The 15,249-nt window shown below is 39.2% G+C and overlaps 4 protein-coding genes and 1 long non-coding RNA gene across 5 annotated transcripts; 3 read left to right on the forward strand and 2 right to left on the reverse strand.

Moving 5' to 3' along the window:
- Positions 1-30: 30 nt before the first annotated feature.
- LOC116923175 (sorting nexin-4) lies at positions 31-2,403 on the reverse strand. Its single transcript, XM_032929650.2, is given in 9 exon segments — positions 31-335; positions 472-513; positions 515-587; positions 684-1,036; positions 1,102-1,239; positions 1,300-1,524; positions 1,581-1,797; positions 1,865-1,971; positions 2,132-2,403. Coding segments are annotated over 9 exon segments (1,326 nt in total). The 5' UTR covers positions 2,252-2,403; the 3' UTR covers positions 31-284.
- Positions 2,404-2,470: 67 nt separating this feature from the next.
- Positions 2,471-2,910, forward strand: LOC116923178. The gene is made up of 3 exons (XR_006646752.1): positions 2,471-2,630; positions 2,701-2,798; positions 2,866-2,910. It is a non-coding gene; the product is annotated as an uncharacterized LOC116923178 (long non-coding RNA).
- A 1,950-nt stretch (positions 2,911-4,860) lies between these two features.
- LOC116923170 (protein suppressor of hairy wing) lies at positions 4,861-8,741 on the forward strand. Its single transcript, XM_045174538.1, has 13 exons — positions 4,861-4,945; positions 5,016-5,864; positions 5,938-6,073; positions 6,225-6,334; positions 6,445-6,563; positions 6,632-6,910; positions 7,029-7,182; positions 7,241-7,369; positions 7,438-7,556; positions 7,644-7,751; positions 7,866-8,064; positions 8,123-8,238; positions 8,314-8,741. The coding sequence occupies exons 1-13, from the start codon at positions 4,861-4,863 to the stop codon at positions 8,512-8,514; spliced, it is 2,604 nt and encodes an 867-aa protein (XP_045030473.1). The 3' UTR covers positions 8,515-8,741.
- On the reverse strand, positions 8,725-12,579 carry LOC116923171 (conserved oligomeric Golgi complex subunit 1). Its single transcript, XM_032929646.2, has 15 exons — positions 12,306-12,579; positions 12,072-12,239; positions 11,711-12,017; positions 11,447-11,639; positions 11,240-11,387; positions 10,991-11,168; positions 10,666-10,924; positions 10,397-10,607; positions 10,219-10,333; positions 9,998-10,159; positions 9,782-9,936; positions 9,558-9,720; positions 9,330-9,452; positions 9,025-9,264; positions 8,725-8,955 (listed from the first exon to the last, which is right to left on the reverse strand). The coding sequence occupies exons 1-15, from the start codon at positions 12,437-12,439 to the stop codon at positions 8,827-8,829; spliced, it is 2,685 nt and encodes an 894-aa protein (XP_032785537.2). The 5' UTR covers positions 12,440-12,579; the 3' UTR covers positions 8,725-8,826.
- Positions 12,580-12,591: 12 nt separating this feature from the next.
- LOC116923173 (CDK5 regulatory subunit-associated protein 3) lies at positions 12,592-14,888 on the forward strand. The gene is given in 11 exon segments (XM_032929648.2): positions 12,592-12,656; positions 12,658-12,670; positions 12,766-12,940; positions 13,021-13,259; positions 13,320-13,509; positions 13,639-13,719; positions 13,774-13,883; positions 13,951-14,208; positions 14,277-14,303; positions 14,305-14,483; positions 14,553-14,888. Coding segments are annotated over 11 exon segments (1,566 nt in total). The 5' UTR covers positions 12,592-12,606; the 3' UTR covers positions 14,797-14,888.
- The last annotated feature ends 361 nt before the right edge of the window (positions 14,889-15,249 follow it).

Consider the following 15,249-nt stretch of genomic DNA (forward strand, 5'->3'; position numbering starts at 1 on the left):
TTCAAACATGAAGTTTAACAAATAGCCAAATTATAGAGTTGCGGTAAATCTGTGTACATGAATTGTGATGACATCGAAGACAAAATATCAAAGGCTAGACAGTTTAGAAGAGCACACGAACACATCAGGAATGAAAAAGTGGGCAAAAAAAAGGAGCTGAGAGAATATAAAGACAATATCTCCTATAACAAATCGCTTATTAAAGATTATCAGCTGAAAAAGTAATTTTATGAGGCGAGACAGAATCACAGACGAAAGAATAGTTCAGCATGTATAATCAGTTCTCAAGGCAGATCTTCCAAGGCTTCCTTGACATGCTTCCAAGTCTGCAAACCCTGTAACATCCCAAAAAGGCGGTGAGACAAAATGCAACGCCTCTTACATTTATTTACGAGTTGTTTAGCTTTTTCGCGATCTCAACTCGTAAAGTGTACAATATCTCTTTTAAAACACAAGAATTTAAGGGCTTACCAATTTTGACAATTTCATTTGAAGAATAACGTAATTGGCCAATGGATTCTTGCAGATTAGCGTTTTTGTGCTGATGAAAGCGGTCAACCTCATTTGCAGCTCGCTTGGAAAATTGACTACACGGTACAAAAAAGATGTTATTTAATTACATCTCACACGAGACTTGCGTGAATTACTCACGGCATAATTTTAGTCAGTTTGCAAGTCCTCACCTAAGTTGAGTAGACGCGGTTTGAACTAGAACTTGAGCTTCGTCGATATTACGCTCTATAGTTTCGATTTTAGCTTGACGATCATCTGGAGTTTCCGTTGTTCCAGTCCACTTCCCCCAAAGCTTAGTAAGGTAACCATCTTGACCTAGAGATCTACTCTTGCTGTACTGCTGCATCGACAATTGAGACTCAGCTTTTTCGACTTCGAGTTGGGCCATTTGGTGTCGGCTACAAAGTCCTTGCAGTGCTTGACCATAGAAAAGATACTCTTTCAACTGATCTGCCACTATATCTTCCTCTTCCATGTGTGCATCAATTGCAGCAGCGTAACAATCCATGTAATGCCCAGCTTTCTGTCATGCGGAAAATAGTGTTTTAAAAGTATTTTTACAGAACAGTCTTTAAAAACAATCGTTACTTGTAAACCATCTCCCATTGTTTTCTCTAAGGCACTCCATTCACTAAAAACTCTTCCATAATTTGCATGTAACTTGTGAATAGCAAATAGGCGATCGGCGAGACGGACACGAAGCCTCAACAGGTTTCCCAACGATGACTGAAAGGTAATAAAACTGTTACAACACATCTATTACTATTTTCTGTTTAGATCAATTACTTGTAATTCTGAACTGTAGTGTCGTATTTCTTCGATGTGATCATCAGGTTTCTTCAATCTCAAAGAGGTACTTATTGATTTCAATTTGAATTCTGCCTGCTGAACATATTTCCCACCATCTGCATTTACATCAAGATCTGACCACTCGCGATCTGATTGAAGAAATTTGAGCAAGACTTGGTCGTGGCATAAAATGGGGTGGGAGGCAACGCGTAAGAGGAAGTTCTATATTGTACTACTAGTTAGGACTTTCTGCCAATAAATGAAACTAGCTTAAATACCTCCAATCCTACTCTTCGACGATCGACGAACACAGGATCGATGTTATCACTGCTTTGATTTTGTCGAGTAAATGATGCCTTTTTCTCAGGCAGAGGTGGAATAATAACCTCTGGATATTTGTTTTCCAACTGAAACCTTAACAATTCAAACTCACTGTAACGTCTCCATACTGAACCAGTAGGAGAAAGTCCACCTCTCCAATTTTTGTCATTAGCCCTAATGAAAAACAAGACAAACATTTAGATCCGTTGCAGCAATGTTAGAGTGGATAAAAGAAATTTACTTTGTCTCGATTAGGTAAACAGAGTAGTATTCTTTCAGTGTCAATGGTCCATTTATGCGCTTTTCGGCCTCTACTATGCTGATATCCAAGTGATGAAGAAGTACATCCTTGTAAAAGTGGAAGAGATTTAATTAAGTTTCAAAATAAAAATCTTTCATACAACAACGTGAACACTTGTTTATTATACTTTGAAATCTGTGTAAAAATACCAATAGAATATAAAATATAAAACATTTGTTTGAGAAGTCCACACAAGTTTCAGCTTACTTCTTTTACACGTAAAACGTTTTCTTTTCGGCCGTTTGTTTCCGTTACAAGATTTGTAATCTCTTTCCTATCCACTTCCTCCCAGTTATTTGAGACAATATTGGAAGATGAAGACTGCATGACTGAAACTTAACTGTGATTCAGTTGAAGCTTGGAGTTTGAACTCTTTTGTAACTCGTACTGATAAGCGATTCCAGTAATTACCCTTACTACTCACAGAATTCCTTTGAATCGGGAATTGACAGGTGTCATTATCGTAGTCATGTGCAATCGGGGGTGGGAGGAAGGAAAGGAAGTCACATGTTTTCCATCTAGCGGCAAATTAGAACATGGTTGCCTGGCAACACCCTAGACAAGAGAAGTCATCCCATTAGGCATGCATTAGGTAAGGAAAATAGGAAATACGAAGTTGTCAAAGCTCAGAACTGCCTTCGATTAACTGCCCAAATAGTCGAATTTCGTGTTGAAAGAAATGGTGAAAGTGAAACATCGAGTACTGGTATGATCCCTAAATTACCTAGATAATGTTTTTAGACCCAAAAATAATAACACTTAATTTTTTTTTACAGTGGCGGATGAGGTTATGGTCCCCGCTTTGGGCAATTGGCTGAAACAATTCAAGCCAAAGTCCCTTCAGCGGAGGTTGAAGGCCATGTAGGAAGAAGAAGTAACTCAGACCAAATTTTACTTGTTGGTTCTTATTTATAAATCATTCTCTTTGGTTTTCTTGACAGCTTCGTTTGAAGTCATGGTGGATGACCAGTTAATCCATTCCAAATTAAGCACCAATGCTTTTCCGGACTTCGATGAAGTTGCCAATATTGTGCAATCAGTTGCTGAGGGGTCAAAGCCTCAACAAGTAACAAAGACCCAGTCTGCAGGATGCAACATCTTGTAGTGACATATGCCTTTGACATCACCAATTTTGTTTAGGTTCAACATTTATGGCTCACCTATGAAATGGACTCTTTGAAACACTCTGTGTTAGTGTCTGTTGATTTTTTATGAGCTTGTATTTGCTCTACCTTTTCAAATGTGTGTGTGAAAAAGAGATTGCATAAAAATGAAAACATTAAATTGTGATGTATTGCATCACAGTGCCTCTATGTTTCAACTAAAAAGGGTGCTTTAGAATATTACTTTAAGTATAGTTACCTGTTACTTTCAGGTTATTTGGTTGGAAAACATGAGATGTGCACCTGCACCACCTTTACCTGGTTGTAATAGAAAAGGTGTTTTGGGATAAAAGCGTTGGTGACACCGGCTATTGCCAGGCTATTTGCCAGGCAAGAATCGGTACCGATTTAACTATTCCTATTATAGTGATAGAATAATGTGAGAGATTCTATTGTTGAACGCGGCAATCTTACTCAATACCTACCTCAAGCATTTAACGTTTCAGTAAAAACAGCAAGGTTAACTTTACAGATAAAGTATGGCATTTCTTAAAATGCTAGAGAGCAGATTAACGGGATGTAAATATGAAGTGTCAATATTCTTAGGAGAAACGGAAATCTCAATACGAATCTACTGCTAATGGCATCGGTTAAGTGATACAAAAGCTGCTATCTTTGACTTTGTGATCATTTATCATCTTAGATGCAACATTACCGCCTATTTTTTGCTTTTCTGCTGACCTAAGAAATCGTGAGAATTCGGAAGTTGAGAAATAACCTTATCCGGCGTGAGGCGTGACGCGGCACGCGGGAGCATTTTATTTAGCCAATAGCCATGAGCATGAGTATATTTGCGCATTGGTACAACCACCAAACAAGGCGTTGAAAACAGCTAAGAGATGGCGTATCTTAGGTAATGTTCGAACTTCACCGACTTCGAACATTCCCACCATTTCCGTGGCTTAGGTTGAAAAATGATTAAGTATAATTTTTTATATGTAACTGCTAATGCAAGTAATTACGAATAATTAGTTATTCGCGAAAATTTTTTTTTTGTACTCGAGTGTTTTTTAACGGTAAAACGTTTAAGTATTTTTAAAGATGTTTTACAATGTTTTGAAATCAATTTAATAAATAAGAACTTGTAAATCGATTGGCTTAAAAAAATAACGCTGTTTACTGAAAAATTAAAAGAAAAGGAATACAAAGTTTCGGCCCCATGAACGGTAGAGGCAGGGTTTCGAATGAGTAAGTCTGTTGTCAGCCATTACTACTCGTTGACGTTGGAATCGCAGTATCCCGCACGTGTTTGGCAGTGCGCGGGAAATGACTCTCGCTTTCTTCCAACATCACCAAAGGAGTTGATCTGAAATAAGCGAGTATAATTAGGTCGATAACGATGAAAATTAACGCAAACGTTGAGTGAAAACCGTGTGTTTGATTTTTGTTATTTTTAAAACGAGTTTTAAGTTTCACAAGTGACCTAGGTTTTCTACAATTTTGTTGTCAAGGTCGCATGCGCTGAGAGGCCAAAAACCGGAAAGCTCGTCTTCCCAACCTCAAACTTGTTTTTGTGTGCTCCTCGTTGGCTCACTCATTGCTCTCCTGCGAGCCCCGTCGAAAGGTTGTGCCTGAATATCGTTCTCTCTCCCTTCCCACCACGCTTTTCGGCTCTTCCCCTTTAGTTAAGGTAAGAACACGTTGTAAATCATTATTGTGCTGACTGAATTTGCTTCTATGCTGTATTAACTGTGTCCACGTGGTTCGTAATTCAGTTATGTTAGCTTGCCTATTATTTTCTTTATTGCTGTTTGTGATAAGGGGCATCTTGGCATGAACAACGATCATTATAACCGTTACCTTTCATCGCTTCATCATCATGGAAGCGAGTTATCTTTTCCCCAGTTCATCCCTGAGAGTAAGATTATTTTACTCTGATTCAGTCTTGATCTGCTTTTGATTATTGTTTCGTCCTTAACCCTTTTTAGTTGGGTTCGAGCATGAAGAGTTAGCTTTCAATTCGTACTATACTTCAGTGCACAGTGCGACGAACAATAACAATCCAGGCTTTTACAGAGCTCATGACAACGGTAATAGCAACAACAATAATGAAGAATACCCATTCGTTAATGGCGGCATCAGTGGAGTCTACAGCGCGCCCGGTTCCTTTGGTAATCGCAACGTGCTCCCCAATTGCGATGCATCCACGGATTTGGTTGAAACTACTCTTCCTGCTGCTTCTGCTTGGCCACACTATCCGGAAATCAATTATTCTCATTATTCACATTTTCCGAACGTTAACTTCTGGTCTCAGTTATACTTTCAGCAGAACAATAATCATTCAGAGCCCAACGTGCACGATTACCGGAATCTACCGCCACCTCCCGATCCAACTTTGTACGATAGCAACGGGTCTGCGTATGAATTAGATATTGAGCGTTCTTCAGTAAACTCTCCAACTGTAAACCAGCATCTACCTGCGCCCCATTCTTCTGCATACCCAAACGATTTGTATGTCGTGCCACAAAGTCATCAGCACTCGTTTGTCCCTGTGCCAAACGAGAGTCAACAACATCAGCTTCCGATTAGACCGATTCCCCAGCAGGCCAGCAGAGTGAATCCTATTCTCAATCCTACTCATAACCCAACGCATACGTGTCCTGCATGCGATCGTTGTTGCGTTTCAGCCGGTGGACTTAAACGGCACTTGAGATTCTGTGAAACAGCACGAGCCAAAACGGATAAATCCCTTTCAGTCAATGAAGCTGTAGAGACCGATGCCACAACTTTTGCCACTTGCTGTTTGGATGCCCAACCTATAAACCTGTCGTCTTACGGTATATTAGTTTTATTAAAACGAACGTATGTTTGTGTTAAAAACCCTCTTTCTCTCTCTGCATTACATTTTAGATAATGTAAAAGCTGTTATACAGCAACCGGTGACCGTCGAGACGACGATTTCGCACGAACCAATGAATTTCAGCATGAATAATTCATTTGCTGAAACTACATCAGTATCTGAAGAAAACAACAACGTTATTCAAAGGTAAAGGCTGTGTTCAATGACACAAAATCTTTATTAATATTTTCTCATTCTTAGTCAGAGAATCTCAGTTGCCCAAACTGTTTCTACTTCTCCGCCTAACGATGAGCTGCCGGTTCAGCCCACGGAAGAACCACTCCACGATGCGTTGAAGTCACCTACTGAAAATCGTCTTCCTAGTGGCCGACGACGCAAATGCCCTCAATGCTCCACTTGTTCTTCCTAGTGAAAGAGCCCTGGTCGGCCATCTCCTTACCCACGATAGTAACTTAAATCTAATCTCGCCTTACCAGTCTCATTTACATGATATAATATTTATTTTTTAAATTAATTTGCTATTATTTATTTATTTATTTTTTATTTTTTGCTCAAAGTTAGGAAGCCATATGAGTGCAGGACTTGTGGAAGCCGTTTTAGTCGCAAGTTTCACATGACTCGTCACATTAAGCAGAGAGGCTGTGACGGATCTCCTCGAAATCAGTTCGAGTGCGAGGTAAGCATCTGCCATTTTCACTATAAATATTTCTTACTTGAATCTTACATGTTTTCTTGCATTAATAGTATTGTGGTAAGCATTTTACTCGAAAGGACAATATGCGAGAACATGTTAAAAGTCACATAGGCATAGCAAGACAAAGAGTTAAATTGCCTTGCCCTGTCCCAACGTGTAAGAAAGAGTTCACAGGAAAAACACAGTTGCAGGTCCATGTCAACTTTCACACAGGCTCCCGTCCATATGTTTGCACCCGAGATGACTGCGATAAAACTTTTCGTTCTAACGCTGCCTTAAAGAAACACATACGTATTCACAATTACGAAAAGCCATTTCAATGCCCGCAGGTGAAATAATTTCATTAAATCTGGAGCTATGTAGTTCAATGTTTGCTATAACATAGCATCCTATTCAAGTTTAAGACAACATTTAAATATTATAGCAAAAAAATTTCATGTTATCTAGTGCGATGCCCGTTTCGGAGCAAAGGATATACTTGCTCGCCACATGAGTAGCCACGATTTGCAGAGGCCTATTAAGTCCTATATTTGCAGTCGCTGCGGTATGGCTTTCATTCAACAAACCCATTTGAATGATCACCAAATTAAAGAACATCAATGTGAGTAAATCTTATCAGTCTTTCTCAATATACTTGTTACTAAACTATTATTTTTTAGCAAGTGAAACATTTGCATGCACGGTGTGTGATCGAATTTACAAGCGGCGCTGGCGACTTCAAAAGCATTACAAGCAAAAGCATTCAACGAACTCAAAATCAAATGAAGACGCGAATGGGCAACTTGTGGGTTCGTATTGGGAAAAGTGGAGCTTCATTTGTTTTTAGATAATTTGCATTCTTTCCCCGGCATACTAGATCTACCCTTATCAAATGCAGAAGAAAAGAAAATCAGTTATCCTTATGCCTGTGACAGGTGTCCTAAGAAATTTGAAAAGAATCAGTCGTTGAAAGCTCATTATATGACGCACTTCAATGTAAATTATCACATGCTATTCTTGTGTTCTCATTGTTTAGAAAAATTGTTTCTTTTGGTATTTACTTGTTTACTCTTTTGCATCTAGGAAGCTCCCATCGAGTGTACTCATTGTTCTCGTACTTATATTAGGCGAGACTGTCTGTTGCGTCACCTGCGTGCTAAACACCGCATGCCTCCCGATCAAGCATTAGAGGTATTACTGACATAAAATTTTTAGTGGAACATTAGGAAACCTTTAACCTTTACTTTTGTTTTCCTTTGTTTTTATCTTCTACTTTTTCCCTTATTCTCTTGTTTCCATAAACAGGCTTTAAAACAGATGAGCCAAGATAAAAAAAAAATCGCAGATGGCAGGCCGCTCACAGAACAGGCAGCTGAGGTTGCCGATGTTGCTTTGATTGACTTGACCACTGACATTAGCAGTTGCAGCACTCAGACAGCCAGCGAACCACAGGACGCAACGTTTGCAATGGTTGAGGAACTAATCGATGTCAGCATTTTAGAAGGTAGTTTATCTTAACACAAACTTGTACAGCATTGATAAAAAGTTTCGTTCTTTGGAAGGCAACATAATTGAGCTGCTAAGTCTATTGGTAGATCCCGAAGCGATGCGTAGCTTTGGTTGGCCAAATTACAGCGTGGACATGGTCCTTCAGTCTGTATTAGTTAAGTGTGGCAAGGTTAGTATTGATTTTACTTGTTAGATACTTGGACATTGAACAACATTTAACCTTTTGAGTACTTTTTCTGGTAAGGAACCCTTCTCGCAACCTCATCTGAGTCTTGCTCAGCGTTTGCAGGCGAATACAAAAAAACTATTCTCTTTCATCGTCGATGACCAGAACGCACTGGAAAATTTGTTCTCACGCCGCCCAGTTGAGCAGGTACTTCAGCAAGTTATCGAATTAGCTAAATCTGGAAAAAACAGTGATAATGTCGTACAATTTCCTCTTTAAAATTTACCTTTATCTCAACCTGTTTCAGTCAAACTATTGTTTCTTTTCAGTCAAGACCGAGTTGGTCTCTTTTCGTTTTGCATTCGTTTTTTTCACTAGTGATTTTCAATCGTTATTGCTTATTTTTTCACATTAAGATGAATTGTTCAGTTTTTCGTTCTACTAATTTCTAACCCCATAACCTTCGCAATCAATACATTTAACAAGCTATGCCAGTTTTTCACCAACACAGGTATAGTTTATTACATTTCAGTGGCAGATTAGAATTTTAATTGGAAGGAAAAAATTTATTATAACATTTGGTGTAACAAATCACTTATCACCACCAAAAATACTGGAACCCCAAGTGGAACTCATGGCTCCGAAGAAGGCAGCAGCACTGGATCGAGCCGTGCTAGTAGCATTAGCAGCCGCTGTGTCAATCTTGTTTTTGGATTTTCTCTGGAAAGCGAATTTCCACAAAACATTAATACTGAATCCAAAAAATCTGCCTCTAAACGCACAAGGTACCTGATTAACTGATATTATGTCTGCTTTGGATGAAGACTCTGCCAATTTATTAATGCTATTGTTGCCATCAATATTAGGTGGTCGCTGGTTCATCAGTGGTAGGGGAAGGAAACGTGGCGTCGAAGAAACAAGACCTACTACAGACGGCGCTTCAGGTTTCGTACTACCGACTGGATTGGCTACGCGGGCAGCCCATAGAATGGCGTGTCGATCAGCGGTTAGGAGTGGGCCAAAGACAAACTAGCGTTAAAAAAACCAAATGAGAAAACATAAAAGATTCAGCTATGATTGCGTAAGTAACGCACCTGCAAACGCTGAACTGCTCGTTTCACATGATTCTGAACGTGGGGATTAAAGACATCGAGATCAAAGGGATCAACTCGTCCCTCGAGGGATTCACACAAATTGCGAGCTTTCTCCTGCATGAGCTGTGAAAGGTAAAAAAAAAATAAATAATAATAATAATTTGAAGTAAAAATTTATATAAATTAAGAAAAGTCGTTTTAGCTAAAATATTTATTTCATAATTATACCTTGTTATCTCTCGCCAGAAGAAAAGCTCCGACAAAACGAACGTCGAAGAGCAACTGGAGCGCTATTGCTTGTGACAGCGTGGTCGAATGGCTTGAGACATACTTTTCGTAACATTTCAAAACCGAGCTTGCAGTGTCCTCCATCAAATGCAGCTGCGCTTTTCTGCAACATTACCAATATGGGTTTAAATAATTTGTAATTCAAAGGAAACTTTATCTCTTACTTGGGAATGGCGTGAGGTCCGACATGATTGATCTCTTGGCACATTCCAAAAAGGGATTGCTGCAGCGGAAAACTTGGATTCATGGGAACTCTGATTTGAGATTGCACAGCACTGCCACTTTCAGCTTCCTCTTGAATGGTAATCTCATCCCACATCTGAATGTGGATTTTTCACGCATAAAGACGAGATTTATTTTTCCAAAGAAATTTAACTAACCGGTGTGAATTTTAGGGTATCGGAAGTTGAGTTCATTTGTAACTGGCCTTCCAAATTCTGTTCCATTGACGTGAGCAAGTCTGTCTTCCAGACGTGAAACAGATCCAGTGCCGAGCAACGCAAGAACTCCACGAGCGAATTCCATGATTTTGCTTCGCCACGCTATCAACAACTGCTGGTAAACTAAAAACCAAAAATAATCTTTCAAGTTTCCTGTGTACCTCCTCCGTGTCCAAGCAAAGTTTCAGTTGAGGGCAAAGATCACTCATACCAATGGTGACTTTCATGGCGAACATAATGCGGCTATCATCTTTTCCGTCCAAAGTTGAAACGAACCTGTGCAGAAAGTAGATAGATTTGTTTAATTACGAAAGAAAATGGCAGAATGGCTAGTAGTACTTGCGAACGGCCTGTATGCAGCATTTTTCGAGTGCCTCGTTGATTTTTGTACGTTTACCAAATTTGTTGAAAGGAGAAAATAACTTTGAATCCTCAGTCTTTTCATCTTGGTAGTACGCCAGATCTTCTCGTAAAACTGCTAGTCTTTGGTCCCATAGACCACATAACTGCTGGACAGAAGGCATGTAACATCGTGTTTTCATGTACACGCCTATAGATAGAAAAAAAATTTATCGAGTGAAGACTAATTCAAACTAAGCATATCGTACCACTTGTGTTTGGAAGGGAGGTAGCTGACTGGGGTAAGTCACTAGCTGTTTCAGCCCATAACCAGGTTTTCAAATCAAAATTAACGTAATTTTGTTCAATCGACTGTTGCACAGTTTCCAGGGTATGGTCCAGCTTGCCTTGAATAATCGAACTGATTTTTTCTACAAACGCTGGCTCAAATAATTGTTCCCAGAGGCAAACATCGGAACCGAATAGGCGATGTGCCAGCTCACTCCATTCGTTTGTGAAGGGTTGTGCCTGTTTACAAAAATGCGTATTATTCCAGGGCAGCCAGCAGATTAAACGGGTAAGCAACAAATTTACTTGGAGCGTATTATAAGCCAGATCTCTAAGACTCGCTAATGTTTTGATGTGGGAAACACAACTAAGTAACTGGTTCAGCTCTTTAGGGATCACGTCACGGATGGTATGAAACCATTTTTGAAATTCACTGCGGATATGACTGATAGGTAATGGACTCCACAGTTCTTTGATCGATGGCCTAAGATAGTTTCAGTTCCTACGTTACATAACTCTGCTATCCACATTTTCTTAAAGGTTCTGCCGAATTACCGAAATTCCGTAATAATTGGTGGTAACTGGCGAATGAATCCCGGAGTTAGCGAAAGCATCTGTACCGTAGGAGACGCAAGCGATTGGCAAGTCGCTTTGAGTTTTTCTGACAGCAAGCCTTGTGGCAAGTTGGATTCTGGAAAGCCCTCTTGGTAAGGAAAAACGATTTGAATAGTTGCTTTTGGAAGAATTGATAGTGGTTCTTACCAACAAAAAGGGCGTGGACTGTGGCAAAAGACGAAACAATAAATTGAAGAAAGCTCTGCAATTGTTGTTTGATGCCATTTTGCAACATTATGGATCTCATGGTTTCCGAACGAAATTTTAAAAAATCGGAAAGCATTTGGGCGGAATTTGTTCCGCGGAAGAGTAGTAGCGCACAACAGCTATCAGTCGCTCTCTGAAAATGTATGATTTTGATAAAGTTATAGGTCTACAAGTGACAAGTTTTAGAAAACACAATAATTGAACCTCTAAAGTCAGTTGAATTTCCATTAGATGATTAGTAGATTCTTTTACTATGATGTCATCAAAAGAAGCTAATGCAACTTTTTGTTGGTTGATTACAGGAAACCAATTTTGAATATTTGCTGCACTTCCACCAAGTCCACTTTCAACACTCAGCCCAGTATGAAGGTGATATCCAAGTTGCTGAATTTGGGCTGCTGGGCAAATACTTCCAGCTTCTATTTGCTTCCATATAATTTCAGGTAATTCCATTAATAGTTTTATCTGAGCTGCAAGTATTCTGCATTCCTTTTTGGCTTCTAAAACTTGTCTATGGAAAAAAAATGCATAAGTAAGGAAAGCCACAAACAATGAAAAGTAATACTTTTGCTTTTCTGATGAATAGATGTCTGTTTGGAAGCCAAGTAATTGCCTATGTTTCAACGATCCTAACTTGTCTTCCATACTGTATAGATGTTCAGACACTTCTTCTGCCGTTTTCTTCATTTCTGTGATGGTGTCAGCAGCCTCAATGAGATCTCTATAGCGACTCCTGTAACAGAACAGGAAAACAACTTGTGTGTTGGCATATTCTAGACATATTAAGTGATTATAGTACCCGACTGTGACCCGAAGGTCTTCTCGTTTTTTCTCCACTTCAATTCTCATCTTTCTCAACACTTGCTGGATCTCATCCAGATTCATCTTCTCAAACAATCCATCAATGTTTGAAGACAACAACTCTTGGGCCATCACTGTAAAATTCGAAAACCGGTATGTGTTCTTAATATGATCTTCTACAACTCGTAAAAGATGAACGTTTGGGATCCACTTTAATCCACGGTATGTTTGTTTTTGACAGTTTCCAACTTCCCACGTCAACAAATCGACGATGTTTCATGTTATTTAATCGATGACAGATGGCGTTGACAGTACCTTCATCTGAACATCAACACAACATATGGTTCATTCCCCGAAATGCAGGTAAGTCGGAATTATTTATTATTTACTGGCAAGAGATTTGACCCTTAAATCATGTTAAATTGCGTTCGTGATACCATACTATTTTCTTTGTTTAGGAACAAAATATTCCCATCGACATTCAGACTTCAAAGCTTCTCGATTGGGTTATCAGTCGACGACACTGTGCGAAAACATGGCCCCAGCAAATTACCCTCATTCGCGAGAAAATAAATTCAGCTATTCAAGACATGCCAGAGCATAAAGGAATCACCAAACTACTAACAGGAACATGTAATACCTCTTTTTAAAAATATAACTTTACCTGTGGATTCCTGCAACAATTTTTCTTAATCAATTGAATTTATCCACAGATATTAACTACTTTCACTGCCTCCAAATTATTGAAATATTGAAAGAAACAGAAGCTGATACTAGAAGTCTGTTTGGACGATATGGGTCACAAAGAATGAAAGATTGGCAAGAAGTTGTTCGCTTGTACGAAAAAGAAAATGTTTATCTTGCAGAAGCATGCCAAATTCTTATGAGAAATGTGGCATATGAGATTCCTGGAATTAAGAAATCCATAGCTAAATATGAGCAAGTTCAGCATGTGAATTTTCTTCAAAATTTTAATAGTATTTCCAGTATTTGTGACAATTTTTATGAATAGGATACTGAGAAGAAAGAAGTGGAGTGTGTAAAAAATGCTCAAGATTTCAGAGACAAATATAAATCACTTGCAAATCAACTGGGTATTGAAGGAAAGAACATCAAGAGTGAGCTGACTGATCTACTTGGTAGCTTGCCAGAGATGTACAAAGAAGTGGCAACACAGGCAAAGAAAACTAAAGAGGCATCAGGTAAGTCATCTTATTGATTCTTTAATATTTAAGAAGCCTCCGTGACATGGAAGCTGTCTCCACGTCACGAAGTAATACGTCTAAATTTTTATTTATTGATTTTTTTTTTTTTCTGCCCTTTGATTTTAGCTTTTTACCGATCATTCCTTGGACAGATTATCACAAACAATAGTGAACTCACCTGCCTTCCGGTTTTGCAGTACATCATCGGTTTGAAAATTGTTTTCGTCTTAGTAAATTAACCTTAATTAATTGAATTTATAGAACATGGAAATACAACCGTGTACGAGTGGCGATATGGCGAACCACCTTTACGTATAGAAGAGTCCGTTTTGTTTGTTGAACCCGAAGCTTCTGTGACTACCGATGATGCTGTAGGCTGTTCCTTAAATATTTTTTGTATTGAACTCTAATTTTGTGAAATGTGTGCGATTTGCACAGATTGACTTTGGCGATGCAGCTATTGATTTTGGGACCAGCGACGTCGAATTGGAAACCGGAGATATTGACTGGGGGCAAATTGACATGCTTCCTGACGCACACGAGGCAACGATAGACTTTTCAACAACTGAAGATGCTGAACTCGGAATTGTTGTCCAGGAGGCGGGCGTTGAAGGTGGAGTAGCAAAAGACAATGAAGCATTCACGATGTTGGATTATCATAAGACCAGAAACATGTTTCTCGACGATCTCGCGGAGGTTTATCGCATTTTCCTTCTGAAAAATAATGTAGTTCTAATTCAAATTTATCTTTATTTTAAATGCAGCTGGAAGCTTTCTTGAGACAGCGTTTGAATGGAAATTCAAGCAACTGCTAAAGAGTCTAAGATGGGTTTTAGTTTCTCTCAATCACATTCTAGCACCGAAATATCACCACAAGAGCTTGAAGTCATGCTCAGCCACGTTTTGAGTACTTTGGATGCTATAAACCGACCTAAACTGAAAAATTTAGCTCTTATCCGTGAATCACCAAGGTACAAACCAAAATTATCGTTAGTTTTAATTGGCCAATTGTTACAGACCTTTTATTGTTATTCTTTTAGGTACGTTGATCGTGTAGCCAATTCGTTGCAGCAGCACCTACATTTGGCCGACAAAGTGGAAGGAAATCGAACGACGTTAGCCGAAAGACGCCGTACTGCTGCTACGGAACAAGCTCGTCTTCAGCCAACATTGAAGAAGCTGATCGAACGTACAAAAGAACTGCAGGCTGATTTAGAGAAAAACATATCGAAAAAATATAACAATAGGCCCGTTCATATAACTGGCGGCGTAACCTCCCTCTGAGAAGCAAGACGATTGCGGACGTCTTTTGGGTTTCTTTTTTGTTTTCGGGTGAGATTCTTTAATAATACATTTTTGTCTTATTCATTGCAAAACTTGTGAGATCTCGAAAAAAATTTTGATTATTGGTAACGCTAATGACTGTATCGGTCTGAAATCGTGGCATGTCATCATCGTTTATTCTTGTTTTGGTGCAAAGCGTACTAGTTCCGGTGTGCGTGTGTGGTTGTGTGTGAAAACGAGGCAGCTGATCGAATGCCAAATCAATGGACAGTTTGTTTGCTTTGCGCACAGCGGCAGTCACACTGGCGGGTCTTTTTTCCCCTTCTATGTAACAACAAAATGTTTGCTGGGTTGCTTTGGTCCGCGGCTAAAAGAATCAGGCAGAAACACACACACACCCACCCACGAATGCTGTACACTCTGCTTCTGATTTGTATGTCTTTGCTACTACTA

The sequence above is a fragment of the Daphnia magna genome, linkage group LG5 (genome assembly GCF_020631705.1).
Source record: "Daphnia magna isolate NIES linkage group LG5, ASM2063170v1.1, whole genome shotgun sequence".
NCBI lineage: Eukaryota > Metazoa > Arthropoda > Branchiopoda > Diplostraca > Daphniidae > Daphnia > Daphnia magna.